This window comes from Ambystoma mexicanum, chromosome 3p (assembly GCF_040938575.1).
Source record: "Ambystoma mexicanum isolate Mex_15411 chromosome 3p, UKY_AmexF1_1, whole genome shotgun sequence".
Classification (NCBI taxonomy): domain Eukaryota; kingdom Metazoa; phylum Chordata; class Amphibia; order Caudata; family Ambystomatidae; genus Ambystoma; species Ambystoma mexicanum.
This window is the reverse complement of record NC_090925.1, coordinates 207,437,513-207,456,761: the sequence shown is the minus strand read 5'-3', so window position 1 is coordinate 207,456,761 and position 19,249 is coordinate 207,437,513. Positions and strand designations below refer to the sequence as shown.

The 19,249-nt window shown below is 48.1% G+C and overlaps 1 protein-coding gene across 5 annotated transcripts in view; it reads left to right on the top strand.

Moving 5' to 3' along the window:
• Nucleotides 1-19,249, top strand: part of ZNF384 (zinc finger protein 384) — a 386,393-nt gene that overhangs the window by 272,228 nt on the left and 94,916 nt on the right. For all 5 annotated transcript variants that reach the window (XM_069650656.1, XM_069650659.1, XM_069650658.1 and 2 more), the window contains one exon: nucleotides 14,444-14,522. In XM_069650656.1, coding sequence (XP_069506757.1) covers nucleotides 14,444-14,522 — 79 coding nt within the window. The remainder of the gene's footprint in view (nucleotides 1-14,443; nucleotides 14,523-19,249) is intronic.

The window sequence follows — 19,249 nt, the reverse complement described above, 5'->3', positions numbered from 1 at the left end:
GAGGGCAGTCATTGGCTGGGGGCAGTATGACCCAGAGACCAGTGATTGGTTACTACTAAGAAAGAGAGATCAGAAAAAAAACTGATACTAATTTTTTTCTTTACCGAGGATTCCCTGCCTGACGGGGAATATTCATGAGCATGTGAATCTGTGCCAGACCCATGCTGGAGAACAGTAACAGGTCCCTTCTTGGGTGGGAACTAATTCTCCAGATTCTCGCTTGACTTGTATTATGGTGTGCCGGGGTTGTTCCTGCCGGATCAACCAGGCCAGTAGACGCCCTGCCTTATCCCCTTCCCCGTGAATCTGTTTATCCCACTTGCTACCATCAAATTTGGATAGCGATGTCTGCGTTTCCCGATGCGAACCAAAGGCCTCTGCCAGTTCCATCACTGTCTCTCTCCCCTCAGGCACATCTTTCTCCAACTCGATCACTCCTTCAATTTTAGTAGCTTGTCCTGCAATACTCTTCCCACCCCTGTCGTTTTAGATATACAGATCCCCTAACCATAGCCTTGGAAGACTCCCACAGGGTCCCCAGTCTATCCACCAAACTGTACTATTTCTTCCCGCAGTGTCCCGTCCACCTCCCAAATGCCACATTCTCTAGCGCTGTAACCGAAAGACGCCACAAGTTCACCAGGTATTTCTGCAGTACTCTCTCTAAATGCGTTACTAAAGGCGAATGATACGAGAGAATCCTCCCCAAATATGCTGTTTTTCCAAGCGTTTGAAAGTGTTTTGCCCCCATAAAGATGTAGTCTAGACTTGATTAGGACCCATGCACCCCAGAGAAATGAGTAGCCTCGCTCTTGCCCATGCGACTCCTGCCACAATTCCAGTCTAGATCCCCAACAATCTTCTGCAAAGATGATTCCTCCTATTGCTTCATTAGGCCTGATTTGCCCATACCTTCTAGTGCTGGATCTAGAAGACGATTCAAATCTCCTCCTGATAAAAAATAGTCTGTCCCTCTGTCCCGGTATCCCCCACCAACTGCATCACCGACTGGAAGTACTCCCTATTCTACATTGTGAGCATAAGAATGAATCACACAGAGATCCCTGATTTCAATTGTACCGTGGAGAGCCACGGTCCTCCCAACCGCATCAGTTAATACCTTGGTCACCTGGATAGGGACCTCCGTCGCTACCCAGATCAGAACTCCCCTGGTGTACTTTGAGTAGATCGTTCCCACCACCCCCTGAGCAGTTCCAAGTCCTTCCTTACCATGTGATTTTCTTGCAACATGGCCAGTTGCACTCCTTGTCATTTCAGGAATTCCCCTTCTCGCTGACATGTCAATTTCTTATCCAACCCTCGGACATTCCAAGTCCCAATTTTCAAACCGTCACCTCTCCTGGTGGGCGTAGCAATCCTCTTCCCTCTGCGTACCCCTCCCACCTCTGTACATCCACTGATCTTGATGTATCATCTTCCTCTGCTTGGTCAACCCAGCCGCCAATTTCAACCAACAGGGCAAACCTGCCCTAACTGTGTTCTTGATCAACTCGCCCTGAATAAATTTCCCCAACTCCTCCCCACCTCCCAGATTAACCCTTCCAACTGTCTCCCCCAACTCCCCACCCCCCCTCTGTTGCTTCTCTCCACCATTGCCAACATATTCCCCATTCCTGCCTCCCCCTTCCCAACTTCTCCCAATCCAAATGTTTCCCACACTCCCTCAAACCTTCCCGCAACCAAGAACCTGCCCCCCCCCTTCCCTGTGACTTTGGATCTTCTAGTCATTCTTCCCTCCTTTACCCGCCCTCCTGTGGATGAACATCCTTTGGTCTAGGGGTGTGTCCCCCCCCCACTGTAACTTCTGTTCCACCCATCTTCATAATCATCTACCCACTTCCACTCCACTGAGCCTTGAACTAGTGCCTTAATACAGTATGCACCATCCCTTCACAAACCCAACTTTAATTCAGCTCCTCCCCACCCTCAGCCCCCCCCAAATTGCAGTGTCCCATTCCTCCCTGTGCCTCCAAGCCCCTTGGCCTTGAGTCCAGCCAGATCCAGACCTCCTGTGGAGAGGTAAACCATGAACCCCCACGCTATAACCTTCGATTTAGCTGGGAAAAATAACATGTACTTCTGATGTTTGTTAATCTGCTTAGAATCACATGCTGTGCATAGTCCGACATCCAGTGGTCACTGCGGAGTATTGCATTTTGTTTTCTTAGTCGAAAAGGCGACGTCGACAAGGCGTGTCTGTAACGCTATCCCTATAGTGACGTGCATTGTACCCACAATCCTTCACGTGTCGAGGTCCCTCGGATTGTTTTTTTCCGCCCACATATTGGTCGCCTTAACGCGGAGCTCCTCGAGAGAAATTGCAAAAACGTTTACTCGACCCTTTGGTCGTTAGGTATTATTAAATACATTACATTAGATCCCTCCTTCGACATCGGAGCTGCAAAGCTGTTTCACCGCCGAGTAAGAACTTTGACGGCGGTGACTTAGACGGAGGAGATCCTTCAGCGCTGCCGAACACGTAGCCTGGCCTCGCCGGCCTTATACAGTAGGGAGAGTGGGGTCGTGGGACATTTCTTTTATTTCTAAGAATGCCTTTATCCTTTTCCCCCCTTCCCTTCGGGGTCGATATCACTATTAGCTATATCGTCAGCTATGGAGAGGATTCCGTTTAGATTTTGCCCACGCTGTAAGGGCAAATTAACATGGAAAGACCAGCACAAGCAGTGGAACCGTTGCTTACCCCTCGACCACAACGAGGAAAGCTGTGCGGCCTGTAAATTACTTCGCCCGAAAACTTTAAAGGACCGTAGGGTCAAGAGGTGGGCATCCTACGCTATGTCTAGAGCTGATTCCTCACCCGCCGCCGCCGAGTGTGACGAGGATAGTGATAACCCGACCTCCGTTTCGGAAGTCGTAGACCTCTCTAGGGAGCGTACCAGCTCCTCAACGTCTGTCCCCGGCTCCGACAAGTTCGGCTCAGGCCCTACTTATGGGGATGAACACCCCGGCGACACTGACGATCCCAGAAGGCATAAACATAAACACATAACCCATGGCACTTCTTCGTCGAAGACGAAGGCCATAGCGCCAATTGAGATGCCGGACCCACTGGCGTCCTCCATCGACCGTAACGGTCGCAAGCCCTCCCCGCCACCACAGCCGTGACTAGCGACTGGGCTACCTGCAGACAAGGGCTCTACCACCAAAACATCAGGCGACGCGCCTCGTAAGAGTGCTATCGTCGCCGAAAAAGACTTGGCACCGCCCAGCACGACGCCAGAAGAACCCTCGACGGAGAAACTAATCGTCGAGAGCTTGGCGCGTATAGTTTCCTATGATGGCCAGAAACAGACGGCAAGTGATATGCTGAAAACCGCTCACAAGGCCAGGGAAACGCCGAGAATGCCGGAAGGGAGGCAGGGACAGCTCCCACCATCGAATGAAGGCCCTAGCCTACGAGAAGGGTTCTCAGAAGGTGAAGGGACTTTATCCTCGACGTTATGGGACAGACCAAGATGGCTACAGGAAGAAAGCCTCCTTTTTCACCTCCAGACCGTTCTGGGTTACCACATTGGACTCTTGAGTTTCCAATCGTGTATGGAGAAACTGGATAGTTTTATGTCCACTCCGGAACAGAAAACTCCCAAGAGGCCAAGGGAGGTACTTCATGAGGACCCCAGGGCTAAATATCCTAGACTATTCAACCCCCTTCCGGAGGAATCTTTTACTTAAGACCTCATTGAAGAAGACCCTCACTTTCAAGAGGACGAGGAATTCTTGGATGGTGAAGACCAACAGAATCTCGAAGAAGGTTTTGAGGGAAACCTTGACATAGGTGGGGGGGGGCTTCGAGGAAGACCCAGATGAAGGTGGCTCACAGCCTTGGCAGTCACCAACAGCACCAACAGTCTACAGACCTTGAGATCATAAACCTTCCCTCTCAGACCACACAGGTCAGGATTCCTTCACCAATAGATCAGCCCACCTTCAACGCACTACTACGGAAGGCAGCAGCGCATTTTGAGATTGAAACTGGTGAGATTACTCCTGATACTGATTTTGTAGAAAGGATCATTAAAGAAAAACCTCCCACTAGCCAAACCATTCTCCTCCTCGCCTCAGTTAAGAGATGAATCACTCCATCGCTGTCTACACCGGCACTGGTCAGAGGGGTCAATCCCAGAATTGAAAAACTGTTAATCCCTCTCATTCAGACCCATTATATATTGGGGGTCACTCAATTCCAGACTCCTTGGTGATAACTACCACAAGGACAAGAGCAGGGGTTCCGCTGTCAACCAGCGAAGCACCCCCGGACATAGAAGGAAAGGAAATTCTACGTCCTGGGTAAAAGAATTACAGCCTCGGCAGCTTTTTCAACCAGAATTGCCAATAATACTACCCTACTGGCAAGTTATGCTGATGCCCAATGGGGCAAATTACGGCAGGACCTCAAGGAAGTCCGAGCCCTTAAGAACTTGCTTATTGACCACAGTAACAGAAGGAACTCTGGTTAACCAGAGCATCATTAAAAACACTCTTGATGCTGCAGTAATGGCTGGCTGTTCTTAAGTCCAGGGAATACTTCTGAAGCGTCATGTCTGGCTCTGCAATTCCGGGTTTAAGCCAGAAACCCAGGCGTCGCTCATTAATAGACCAATAGAGGATACTAACCTCTTTGGGAAAGCGGTGGACGACGCACTAGAGACTGCGAAGAAGGATTTTGACGCTCTCAAGACTTTAGACCAAATCTCAAGGCCTCCCAATAAGTGAGGATTCAGCAAGAAACGCTTTTTTCGAGACCAACAGCAACAACAGCAGTACACTGCAGGCAACAGGTCCTCTAATCAGGGAACCAGTGGCAAGTAGACGCAAAGAGGACAGCGCCGTGGCAAGGGTAGAGGTCGGGGCCCCACTCCCAGAGGATCCCCGGCTACCAACACCAAATGACCCGAAGGTTCGGGTCCCCTGCCATGCATCACTAGTCGGGGGCCGGTTAACATCTTTCCTACCAGCATGGGATGGGATAACATCAGACCGCTGGGTATTGTCAACCATAGCCCGTGGTTACTGCATAGAATTCAGTCGGTCCCCCTAGTACAGACCCCCAAGGGGACGACGCTCATCACCGGAGCACCTCGCCATTCTTCAAGAAGTGGAACTGCTGCTACTAAAGGGACCAATAGAGGTTGTGCCTCTATCACAGGTAACGGAAGGTATTTATTCAGAGTACTTCCTTGTACCCAAAAAGAACTTAACCATGCGCCCTGTACTAGATCTGCGCCCAGCGAACAAATTTGTCAAACCTCCAAAATTTCGCATGGTGACCCTACAGGAAGTAATTCCCCTACTTTCTCAGGGAGATTACATGACAACACTGGACATGAAAGATGCATACTTTCATATTTTAATGTTGTCAGCACACAGAAAATACCTCAGGTTCATGATGGAGGGCAAAAACTATGGTACTGGCAGCGGCCCACCTGCACAGGTTGTCCATCCCGGTATACCCTTACCTCGACGATTGGCTCATAACAGGGGATTCTTACGAGACATGCTTCTCAAATACCCAAAAGACTGCAGACCTTTTGTTCCAACTGGGCTTCTCCATCGAGAAGAAGTCCAGCCTAGACCCAAGCCAGATCAAACAATTCCTAGGGGCTCTAATTCGAACAAAGGACGGCCTCGTCTTCCCCTCCGAGAGGGTCCAAAATATGCTATTTCAGATCCCTCAATATGTGGCTGGTTGAGAGGTGACGTTACGCAAAGCAATGCGCTTGCTAGGAATGATGGCGTCATGTATATATTTGGTACCTCACGCACGTCTGCGCATGCGCCCAATGCAAGAGTGGCTCAACAGCCAGTGGTGTCAGGCCAGCGGACAATGGGACGATCTAGTGGTGGTCTCGCAGGCCTTGGTTCTGTCGCTATGGTGGTGGTCGAAGGAAAACCTTGTAATAGGGAAACCATTTGCCACCCCCGCAGTGGAGGCCACTCTAACCACAGATGATCCCTCACAGGATGGGGCGGGGAGGCTCACCTATCCCATCAGACTGCACACGGAGTTTGGATTCAGAGTGTAGCGTCCAAACACATAAACCTCCTGGAACTGCTAGCAGTCTTCAAAGCACTGAAGGCTTTCCAGACACACCTGCAAGGGAAGACAGTGATGGTCCTCAGACAGCACCAGAGCCATGTACTACCTGAACAAGCAAGGGGGCACTCACTCTCCAGGACTGTCCAAGCTGTCCCAGAACATCTGGAAGTGGGCTCTCAAACAAATGTTCCTGTTGTCACAACATGTACCAGGGGAACTCAATCTGCTAGCAGATGAACTCAGCAGAGACTTCCCTCTGCCTGCAGACAGAGTACGAATGGCGGTTACAAGAAGACATCGTCTTCGACGTTTTCACACAATGGGGATTCCCAGAAATGGATTTGTTTGCAACCCTGGAGAACTCCCAATGCCAAGATTACGCCTCCAGGTACCCTCCAGAATCAATCCAAAGCGAACGGTCTCTGGATAACATGGTCAGGGAACTTTGTTTACACTCCCCCCCCCCCCCCGGACTCCCCTTCTCAACAAGATAGTGCACAAGATACACCAGTAACCAGTCACCATGATACTAGTGGCCCCGGCAGCCATGGTTCGCTCACTTGGAGATGTCTCTATCTCCTCCAGTCAAACTTCCCTACCTGTACAACATGCTGCACAGGACAAGGGCAGAACGCTACACCCATGCCCACAGACCCTGAATTTAGCAGCCTGGCTCCTGAGGTCATAGAATTTGGACATTTACAACTCCCTCAAAGATGCATGGACATTCTTAGGGAGGTTAGGAAACCTAACACTAGTTACTGCTATTCTAGCAAATGGAATAGATTTGTCATCTGGTGTAGAAATAAGAGCATCAACCCCGTTGACTGCTCTCCCACACATATTGTTCTTTACCTGACTCACTTATTAGACTCAGGATTGGTCTTTAATTCTATTATAAAGTTCATCTAGCTGCACTTTCCGCATACACCACTTCTCAACTCAGTGTCATGGTGGAAAGTCCCAGTTATTAAAGCCTTCATGGAGGGAATAAAGAGGATACACCCTCCTATAGCCAACCCAGCTCCCGGATGGGACCTAAACGTGGTACTTACCAGGCTTATGGGCTCACCCTTTGAACCCATGCATAAGGCATCCCTTAAGGACCTCACTCTTAAGACTGCTTTCTTAATAGCTATCGCCTCCATTAGGAGAGTGAGCGAACTACAGGCGCTCTGTATACTAGACGCCTTTGTAACAGTTCACAAAGATAAGGTGGTTCTTCGCACACATCCTAGGTTTGCACCAAAATTTATTTCAAAATTCCATGTCAACCAGTCTATAGAACTACCAACGTTCTTTCAAAATCCTTCAAATTTAGGAGAAAGAAGCCTGCATACACTAGATGTGCGCAGAGCCGTCATGTTTTATATGGAAAGAACTAGACCTCTGAGAAAGACTAATCAGTTCTTTGTCTCAGTGGCAGCAGGAAGAGATGTAGTTTCAAAATCTACTATATCTAGATGGATTGTCCAATGCATCACTTTGTTTCTTTCTTGCTAAGAGAGAACTACCCTTCAAGCCGAGAGCACATTCTACTCATGGCACTGGGGCTTCCATAGCATTCATTGCAAATGTCTCTCTTGAGTCCATTTGCAAAGCAGCAACTTGGAGTTCTGTACACACCTTTTACAAAACACTGTCTAGATGCCCACTCTAGATCTGATTCCCAGGTGGGACAAGCAGTATTAAGACTTCTTTTCTCTACTGTTCCTTCTCACAACCCACCTCCAACTCCAGGTACTGCTCGCTACTCTATGCACAGCATGTGATTCTAAGCAGATTAACAAACATCAGAAGACAATGCATTACTTACCGTAAAATCATTTCTAATGGTTGTATCTGCTTAGATTCACATGCGCCCACCCTTCCTCCCCGCTTGGATGGAAGGAACATAGACATCCTTTGTCTATCTCTCTTTTCTGTACTCTCACGTCTAATAGGCTCCCTCAGGGCAGAAAAAATACAGAGGGAGCTCAACGCGTGAGGGATTGTAGGTACAATGCACGTCACTAAAGGGATAGTGTTACAGACGCGCCTTGGCGACGTCCCCTTTTCGACTACGAAAACGAAATGCAATACTCCGCAGTGACCACTGGATGTCGGACTATGCACAGCATATGAATCTAAGCAGATACAACCATCAGAAATCCTTTTACGGTAAGTAATGCATTGTCTTCTATTAAATTCTCTGAGGCACCGTCTCACTGCATCATAGGTTTTTCGGTGACGTTGCACTTCCAATGTAAAGTCCCAGAAGGAACACGGCTTCGGGTTTCCAACTTCATAAAACCACACCTTGCGGGATTCCTGTAGGATGGCATCTCGGTCTCTGAAGTTCAACATTTTAGCCACTATTACCACTGAGGGAGTGGGGGGACTAGGTGGTGGATCCCTGCCCCCTGTGTGCTCGCTCGTTTGGAGTTCGACCCTCCTTTCACACCAAAGGTGTTCAGGATGAGGTGTTCAGAGCTCCACACTAGGTCCCTCCTCTCACTCTGGGGCCCCCACCAAGTGGATGGTGCAGCGCCTTGATCGACCTTCTGCGCCCTCCGCTCTAGATTCCAAAGCTCTGGTTGCCCCTACTTGGCTGGCCACCTGACCCTTGATGTTGTAGGTCATCTTCCACATTGCTTACTCTTTGCTCCACTTCCGTGACACACTCGCACAGTGTCATAGCCACTGGGCCAGGCTCATGAGAAAGTGTGCTCTGTACACTTTATTTCTGGTGCACATGTTCTTTCCACCCCTGCAGGGTCCCCACGTGCATCCAGGTTGGGCGTGGCCATAGGAAAACATTGGGCTGCACGTGCAGCATCCTCTGGGTGCGGCAAGGTGGGGCCACAAGGCGGAGCCAAGGGGGCGTGGGTGGGACCAGGCTATTTAAGCCTGCCCCACCCACTTGCAAGCGCTTTGCGTTAATCTGCTTATAGCAGCGTAACGCTCACCGTCGCCTGAAGCGCTCTTACCTGATCTCAGCAGTACCATCGCTTGAAGAGCATCTTACCTGATTCCAGTAGTCACTGCAGTCGGAGCGCATCCTCACCTGTTCTGGGCGTCTAAGCTATGCGGGAGCTCGTCTCGTTCAGCATCCTCGCGAATCCATCCAACCAGCAACTGCCAGCAGGCCTTTGGATAGCTGCCTCTCATCAGACGTTGCCAGGCATATCCCTGCAGGAGAACAGGACAAACAAGTTTAGAAACAACATAGACTTTAAGCTAAGGTTGCGCGCAACACATTCCTCGCGCTTGAACTTGGAACCAAACTTATCTTCTACTTGGAACATCATAAACTCCTGGCCCCCATTTGGACTCATTTCCTACACCGCGACTCCGCTGGGCCCTTCACCTATTGGGGAGAAGGAAAGACATTACAAGGGTTACGGACAATTACAGAAAAGTCATTGCAAAAGGATACAGACAATAATCATTGTTGAGAAACAATTACCTTAGAAGAGGATCAACCACAGCCGGTCTGGGCTGCCACACACATGGACCAGTGAAGAAACTAGGTTCATTAAACGCGCCCCTGCAGTTGAGCAGCAGGACGGAGAGCTCATCCTCATAAATAAACAGGTGAGACTATATGGGTAAACTCATGCTCATCTTGTTCTGGGAAAGAGGGTTCCTCAGTCCGACTGAAATCTCAGTCCGACCACCGCACTCACGACCTCTCGTACTCTCTCAGGGGCAGTGTCCGCAACCAGCGCAGTCCACACTACCGGAGCAGGGGAAGAAGCCTGATCCAGGGGAGCCAAGTCCAGGGAGGGCTGCAACAGTGCCCCAAAGCCCCCGCAGAAACCAGGTGAGTGTAACACACACCTTCTGTAGGTCCACTCTTACCAGGGACACATCCATGTTGGGGAGAATTCTCATAAATGTGGTAATTCCCTCCACCTTAGAGACCCCCAGCAACTTTGCTGGATTTTGAGGACTTTTTTTTTACCTGGAAAGAGTGTGAGCCTTTTTTCCCACTTTTACATGCATTTTGATGTGTGTTTTACTCTTGTGTTCGTTGATTATGGAGTTTTAGATAATTCCATAGGCATCATCTTTTCATGTTACACAGAACCCTCAGTGCAGTGACATTGTTATGTCTAAAAAGACTTCCCAAAGGTTTAAATACCTTCTCTGGGATAAACTGTTTCCCAGAGAATGTAAGGTTAAATCGACTTTACTAGTCTTTTTAAATTCCTAGACCCAGCACACACTATCTTCCTATAGAGTGCTGGAGGGGTTACCTAGTAGCCCCTATGTCTAGAAACTCATGTAGCATTCAAATGCTAGCCTTATCTATCGAAATGGCTGGTGGCATTGGTTTTACAACGAACTACCATGATTTTTCCTGACTGCGAACACCAGTAGCTAAAAATCACGGGAGCCATGTTTTTCAAGATGGCGCCTTAAGCCCCATTGTTTAAACGAGTCCTGGTCTTCTGTTTTCACCATTTCTTTTGACAAGGACCTTTCAGAGTTTGTCTCTGCACGCCAAACTAGGTTTGGTCCCTTTGTTTCTGTGCCTTTGGTGGGCTTCAGGACTGAAGACCGCCTCTGGCATCTGAGTGTCTGGAGTGGGGAGGAAGTGAGGGAGGTGCCCGAACTCCCTGTGCTTAGTCTCCTACGAAACCCAAATGCACTCTGGTGTGGTTGGCTGGCTGGCTGACTGTCCAGCAAGGACAGCTACCCTGCTGGGTGAGGGACAGCTAGGCTGGAATGAAAGGGAGAAAACTGTTTAAAAGGCAAGTCTCTTGGACTGGAAAGCGGAGTTGACCACTGGAACGAAATAACCAAAGACGAGCTGCAAGAGGACAGCTGCTGCAACTCCTGGACCGCTGGTTTTGCCCAGTGAAGCCCTGCTGCAGGTCCGAATTGCCAAGTTCATCTCGACAGAGAACCCCCTTCAAGGATGACTTCTTCCTTTTTGAGTTGGGGGGGACCAATCAACTCGTAAACCACCTGCATACCATTCTCAGAGTTGGTTAGGATTAACCAGGGGGAAGGACACCAGCTTGTGTGTTTGACGACAGCTTCTCGAACCGAAGATCTTCCATTTTGCCAGCTTGTTTGACCCATCCCCGTGCATTGCAGGAGTCCCCCAACGTCCTCCCTCTTGCCCCCACGACTGAGGCTCAGGAACAGTGAGATCTGCAGGAACTGCCAGGAACCAACATCTTCAGCTGCATCTTTTCTTCATATTCAGGTACTGTGCCAACCCGATTGAGAACTTGCTTCTCGCAGTGAAAGTTCATTCAACTTTCCCAACTTGCAGGCCTAATCAGCTTGTGGCCCAACATATGATTCTTTTTCGTACAAACTACTTCTGAGAACTTTGGCAAAGACTACAAGAACTGCTCTTTCTTATCCAAGACACTAGCGCATTGACTTTTTGCCTAGACCTATTGAACTGAATGGAGTCCTCTAGTGAACTGAAACTTTTTGCACTGCCTAAGAAAGTATTTGTGATCTATTCTATTAACTTGTACCTTTTTACGCCTATTTAAAGTGATTGAAATGTCATTTTGCTCCTATTTCAGGGGAGCCTAATTTACTTAGAAACTTATTGGTTTGGTAATGAAGTATATTTGTGTATGATATTAAGTTGCCTCCTTCTAGTGAATGTTTTCTAAATGACTGTAATAAATAAGTGTTTTACCAAGAAACATTTAGTGTAAGTGTCTACTTGAACCACTGCGATTGTAAAACCTCTGTGTGTAACCTCTTTTACTGCTCACATTCCCTCTTGAGATGAGCCTGGCTGCTCAGCTCGCTACCACAAACTGTGTAGTGCAGACTTATACCAAAGGTTGGTTTTGCTTACACCTGTAGTCCTAATTGTATCTGGTGGTCCCAATGGGTACTGCATGCAATTCTGCCTAACAATCCACCCCCACTTCTTTAATACGCTCCTCAAGGGATGTCCTAGTGGCCTGTATTGCTTCCATCAGGGCATCCAGGGTCCCCCCCACTCCAAGAGAGCCCTCGATCTGTCCCTTCCGTGTCCCGGCCTGTCTTGTGTTTTTGTTGCTTATTTGAGTCTGTATTTGTCCATCTTCTGTTGGCTTTTCACCATTGTCGCTACCAGTAAGTTGCTCTGGCCTCAAACCTGGGTCTCCGTGTCACCAGGCATTTTCTTTGTGTCACCGGGTCAAACGGGTCTTTCCTATCCCGTTGGGGGTTCACCCTGCTAACATTCTTTTGAATCTCCCCTAGGCTCTGCAGATTAAAGTACTGACACTCCCTTTTCACAGCCCCTTACAAATTGTGGGGGCTGAGGGGGTTGTTAACCTGTTGGGATTCTAGGCTCAAGGGTTTTCTGTTGCGTCTCCCCCTGCTGACGCCACCTCTCCCCTGGATTCCAGGGTATGTCTGTTGAACCAAAATAAAGTCAACCAGGTGGGTACAGAGGTTAGCTTTCAGCCAAATGGCACTTCCTAGGCTCCAAACCCTTAGAATCGGACCTCCACTAGAACATCATTGAGCATGTAGCCACCCAGCTCAGGTGCCAAGCCTGCTTGTGGGATGCCAATCACTGGTACTCACTTCTTATAGGGAAAGTGACCCACTGCAGGGCCGCTCCCCGTCCTTGCTGCTCCACTTCCGCTTATCCGACATGGCGCCCTCGCCTCTCCTCTAGTTGAGGTTCCCACTCTTCAGCGGTACAAGTTCGCCAAATTTCGTCTCGGATAGTCCCGGCGGCCATTTTAGGATCACGTACTCCTTGCCAACAAAACCTTGCGTTTCACCTCGGAACTCCAAATCTGCCCGATTCTTGCCTTGGACTACACAGCCATTACCGCCTAGGGTTTCTCCCAGCAAAGGCTCATTCTGGGGCAATGATTAATCTACCAAAAGCAGTATTTTTCACAGGATTCAAACAGGCTACCTGGGAGCTGCAGAGTGCTACGTGCTCATGCTCTGGCTGCTAGCCATGCCCTCCATTGCTACCTTGTTTGGGTTTTGACTAACCTCTCGATTCCCCTGTTCACTAGAACAAGGGTGGCCTTGTAAAATCAGTCCACCAGACCCCCCACCCCCACATAAGCCTAAACAAATACATAGCCGCCTCAAGTTATTCACACACAATTCCTGAATTGTAAAGTTCCACGTTCTCTCGGGCTAGGGCAAAAAAGAGCTGCTTCAATGTTTCTATAGATAGCTTTTTGCAAAGACGACAATTTAGTGCCTCCCCAGCTTTGTGCTTCCATTCACTAGTGGAGAATGTTCCACTTCGCAAATATACACCTATTGCCCCTGCAGAAGGAAATGGCCTAAAATACCTTGGAAAATTAGCTCTGCTTCGGGAAGTCAGAATATTCTCTCTGCGATGTATAAGAAGCTAACTTCTCAACAGTTTAACACCATATGTAAACAATTTGTACTTGAAATTGGCCAGTTCCTTTTCTGAAGAGGGGATTTTGCCTTGCTGTTACTACATTATTATTAGAGGTAGGGAAAATGGCTAATTAAGCCATAAACCCTGACACAGGTGCATTACCAGGCACTCTGGCCTTTGCATTATCCCCAAGGCATTACCAGACCCAGGAATGCCCCCACATGGAGGGGTGTATTGCTTTTAGCATCTCAGGAATGCTTTTCCACCTACCCCCCCTAGTTGAGAAATGGCATGTTTGCCGTTTCGCAACTTGAAAAAAAGCTACAAAACAAGACGGCCGCCATGGACAAGGGAGAGGGGAACTACACGTAGTACTTTCTCCCTTCATGGCAGCCATTACCGCAACAGGGATGTGCTGGGAACAGTGTTCCCAGTGCCAGTGAGGTATCTAGATGGCACAGGTAAGAGGGTGTGGGGGAGTGCATGGCGCACTTACTTGCTGTCCCGTTGGGGAAGATGGCAGACTCCCACTTCTGAGCAGGCTCAGAACTGGGCCTTTCCCATGCAGTAAATGCCATGTTCCGAGCTTCCTGATTGGCTAGCAGGTCACCTGACCCTCACCCCTTCCCTCCACCAGGGGGCAAATATTAATGAATTGTAATTTTTGGATTTGTGTCAACTATGGAGATATGTAATGTTTTTAATGTGTGGTTTTATTGGGGCTTGGTGTATTATTTCTGCTTACAATATTTTGTAAGCCACTGAGCATTACAAAAAAATATGTTAACTGAGGGATCTTGGGATTCATTATAACTACAAAGTGAGTGTATTTGCCTTAGTGGTACGCAGAGCTTCTTTTTCACTTGAAGCCTTGTGGAATTTGTCACAGAGCAGCACACAGCCCCTCGGAATGGTATGGAGAGAGGCTGTCGAGTGCTTGCAGTCCTGTGGAAGTTGAAATGAGGATGGTATGTTATTGAAACACTTTGAGATTGACTTTTCCTTGGTAACACTTCTCCATTTCTTTGTAGAATCCATACTGGTGATCGACCCTACAAATGTGTACATCCGGGATGTGATAAGGCCTTTACCCAGCTCTCAAACCTGCAGGTAAGACCTCATGAGATAGATCTTGCCTCACGATTTGCTCTTTTGGGAAAGATTTCTCTTTTAAGCAACTTTTACTCCACATTCTATGGACCACCAAACTTGTTGGTTTTGTTTTACATCTTGTCCTGACTTTTTACACTTAACTTTCCTGGCCTTTTTGTTCATTTGTTATGGGGAAACTGACTTGTTCTTCAGACTGCAAGCACTGGAAAACGGTTTCCCTTTTGTCTTTTACTTGTTATCTGTTTGGGTAACTTTTTCATATTGCACACAGCATCTTCTAATGCAGTGCAATGTGGATACTTTTGTATCACCTTCGACTCCTAGCTAAGACATTTTGTTACTTTTAAATGTGCCTAAAGACGAGCAGGTGGGAGTAGATAGTTTTACAATTTTTGCTATATTTTTAGTGTGCCCATTCGTGTTTACCGCGTTTGGATTCTAGCAAAGGCTTGTGCCACAACATTTTTTCACTTGTTCTTTGGCCATTTTGTTCTTTGGCCGCCTTCCTGCCTTCTCAGGTCAGGAATTGCTTTTTTATGATCATGCACTTGCACGGGAAAGCTGCTGCTGTTGCAGGCTAGTGCATGCCATTTGTATAGGGAACCAGGAAATGGGCTGGGACTGTCTGGTCCAATCCACAAACTGGTGCCAGTGAGTTTAGTGTGCATGCATGCGTCAGCCCCAGAGTTTTCCTTGATTGGATCATGGCTGGTTTGCAAGAGTGGTGTAGATTCTTGCAGCCATTCCAGAAGAGTAGCCAAGAATCCTGTGTAGCTGTACAGATGAAGTAAAACCCGAGGACAAATCTTGAAGAGGCCTGCCGACCATTCTTGCTGATGTCCCGGTGAAGCCCTTCTGGACGTCCTGATTTCAGAAGACCTTTGCTAGTGCTTCGACCCTTTGGACTGTTAGGACCAACCAGTCTGTCTTCTCACGGTCCTGCAGCCTAGAGCCTTAGGAAGTGTCCCTGGACCACCCGGTAGACTGGCAAGCTCTGTTTTGGGCGACAGTGCCAGAAGCCTTGCAGTTCCGTGTTTTGCCCAGATCTTTGCTAGTCGCCAGCTAGTCCTTGTTAGGACAATTCTTCGGAAGTCCAATTAAGGGCTTAGTTAAACAATTCAACCGAGACTGTACAAGACTCCTTTGCTCTTAGTATAAGGCTGTACCACCAGAGTATATGGTAGCGTGCACAGAGCAGCCAGGTTTATTTTAGGAGGGAGAGAGGGCTGTAGGAAAGTACACTGGACCTGTAGTATACAAAGCATTTAATAGAAACCCTGACAACCAGAAATATTATAAAAATAAAGGTTTATTTTAAGTACAAGTAGGCCAAGTTAAGTCTTCGGGTAAGTACTGGCCATAGTCATAAACATATTTATAGAAACACACCACGATGATTGAAGGTACACATACGAAAGCATAAAACCTTCTTCAGAATACCTAACAGTAATTCTAGTGAAGTCAGTTCGGAACATGCATATTTAGCATAGGCCACACCCATTTAAGGGAAGTAAAAACCATTAGTTACTTTTTAGATTACTTTCTGTAATGCAAAGAAATCACTTCACCAACATGCAGGTATACTTTTCTGAACAGTAGAACAGTCATTCAAGGAACAGTATATACCTATAACTACCTTTCTGATGCTTGTGAACCTGCTTAGAATCACATGCGGTGCAGATCGTCCGACATTAGTAGAAATCGCAGATTATTGCATCTTTCTTTCGAAGATCGAAAGGGCACAGTGTTGGGAGAATTCTCAGAAATGTGCTTATTCCCTTCTACCTTACAGACCCCCAGCTCTTTTGCTGGACTTTAGGACTTTTAATTTCTAATCTCAAGAGAGTGAGACCTTTGTCCCACTCTTATGTATTTTTCTGTGATTTGGACCCTTGTTTCTTTTGACTTTGGAGTCTGACAAACTCCATAGGCATCATCTTTGCGTTGTGACAGACAGCACCTTCATTGCAGTGGCAACGAGAAGTCTTAGATTTCCCAAAGGTTTAAATACCTTCTCTTGGTGAAACTACTGTTTCCAAAGCAGTAAAGTGAAATTGACTTTACTTGCATATTGTAACTTTCTAGACCCAGCACACACGATCTTCCAATAGGTTGCTGGAGGAGTTACTTAGTATCCCCCTTGTCTAGTTTCTCATGTAACATTTTTGTTACCCTTGCTGCAATTAATGGCTGGTAGCAGCGGTTTACTTTTTACTACCATTGTGTTTTTACCACGAGCTGCGTTCGCAGCTGTGGTAAGACACCCATGGGTGCCCCTTTTGTCAAAATGGCCCCGGTTTTCCTTTTTCGCCATTTCTTGCTGGGAAGGTCCTTTTTGAGATTTACTATGCATGTCAAACCAGGTTTGGTCCCTTTGTTCCTGTTTGTCTTTGGTGGGATTCACGAGTGAAGCCCGCCTCTGCCTCCAGTATGTCTGGCAGGGACAGGAAGTGAGGGAGGTTCCCAAAAACTCCCTGTGCTTAATCCCCTTGGTTACAGGAATGCACCCAAAGGCGATTGGCCGGCTGACTGTTCATCAAGGACAGCCACCCTGCTGTGTGATTGGCAGCTAGGCTGGAATGAATGGGAGAAACCAGCATAAAAGGTGAGGCTTTTGGCTTGGAAGGCAGTCGACAAAGGAATCTGAAGATGATCTTGGAAGAGACGCCTGCTGAAGCTCTGAATTAGTTTCGACTAGAGAAGTCCTGCAAGGACGGCTTCTCCCCTTCAACTTGTGTGACCAATCAACTTCGAAAAGTGAACTAGTTTCGGACATCCTCTCGGAGCTGGCTGTACTTCCGCTGCTGCTGGAACCGAAGTGCCAGGGAGAGGAACACCAAACCGAGTTGGTCGCTTTTAAGTCTGACCCGAGCGCCAGGAAGATCCTCCGGACTTCCCTGAAGCTGGACTGACCAGGTCTGAGCCACCTTAACAGAGTGCTGAACCCCAGATGCGAGGAAAGTCCAAAGTGGTATCCGAGAACCAGTGTTGCTATTTGCTGTCAGACGTGAGGGGCACTTCGCAGTTTCAGCTCCTGAATTGAAGTTTGTTCATTGCTGCGGCTCACCTTCCCATTGCAGTGCAGGAGTCTAAGAGAACTTGCCTCCTATTGTGTATCCTTACTTGCTTTCAGTTGAGACCTGTCTTGGTTGCCATTGCAGAGTTGCTTACAGCTTTGCTCCTCACAAGCTTCCCAGCTTGTGGCCCTTCAAGTGAATCTTATTTCTACAAACCTTTCTAAAAACATTGTGCACAACTTTTACTTACCTACAAAGAAGCTATTCAGCTCCCCTAGACTTTGCTCAACTAACATTGGCTATCCTGGCTCCCCGAGAGACTCTTCTACCTCTGACGTTGTGCTTTTGTATTTCCCCCTGGAAAGGGTTAATTTACTTTGCATTGGAGGGTTTTTAAAGTATTTCCAAGTTTATGAATGCATGTTAACCTTCGTTTTAGTCCCCGATCTAAACCATTGCACCCAACCTCAGTATTGCTCTAAATGTACCAGTGATGAATCAATGTCCTAGCTATTTAAATCACCTGAGGGTGTAGGAAGTGCCATCCCCAGTGGGTATCCTCTGATTTAGAGAAACTAAGTGTTCTGAAGTGTATTATAATTGTTACATATCTTGCTCCCTTCTGAAGAAGGCTTATATACTGTTAAATTTCGAATGGATTGTTTCCTCCAACGTATTACTAATCTATGACATGTAATGTCCACAGCTGTGCTGCTTCATAATTTTTTTTCGGCAGAAGGTGCACTGCCTCAATGGCGTCGGGTCGATGTCCCGCAAAGGCATCTGTTGAGGGTGATGTCATCTGATCTAAGTAACGTGCACCGCGCCCGTAGCCTCAGGTCTGTTTTTTCCACAAACGTGTTTGCTTCGTAAAACTCCGCGTGCCTCGCGGTTACTGTGAAGTTACCATATTATGTCCTCTTCTTCTACCTAGACGACCCCGCGGTCTGGCTTCAAGAAATGTCGGGACTGCGGCTCCAAGATGTCGATCACGGACCTGCATCAAATTTGTCTGTGGTGCCTTGGTGAGGGCCACACTATCGATGACTGTTCTAAGTGCCAGTTGTTGCCTGCCAAGGCCTTGCGGGAACGAAAGGGGAAATTGAAGGTAGGCAGGGTGTCCTAGCCCCGTAAATTTTAAGTTGGCTTGTCTTTCGACCGAAATCAAAGCGGTCCAGGTCCCGCACTGGTTCGCGCCACTCTTTTTCGTCGAGGCGGTCCAGGAAGCAGCGTCATTGTTCACCTTCCTCATAATTCCGTCCGCACCTTCTGATGAAGCTGGCAGGGAACGGTCTCGGCCGGATACTCATGCGTCTTTGGGCCCGGGTGAATGGCGTGATAAACATCAGGAGCCTTCGAGGCCCTGTTCGGACAAGGCATCAGGTGATCACCAGAGACGTTCCAGGTCACGGTCTTTGTCTCCGGCGAAGCCTGCGAAATCATCGAATCCCTTGAAGCGTCAACACCATCGGCACCATGCCAGTCAGGTGCATTTGTCAGGTCCTTGCCCCCGGTCGGGCCCTGCTGTCAACGCTGACACCGTCAACGCCTTTCATGCCATCTGGGCTGAATTTACCAGTGGAGGTCCCTGTGACTGTGGACCCTCTGAGGAAGGCTACTTCTAAGTTTGTGAAGCCTGTAGCTGAAAAGTGGTTTACTCCTCTGCCAAGGAAGGAATTCTTTAAGTCCCTCCAGGATGTTTATGAG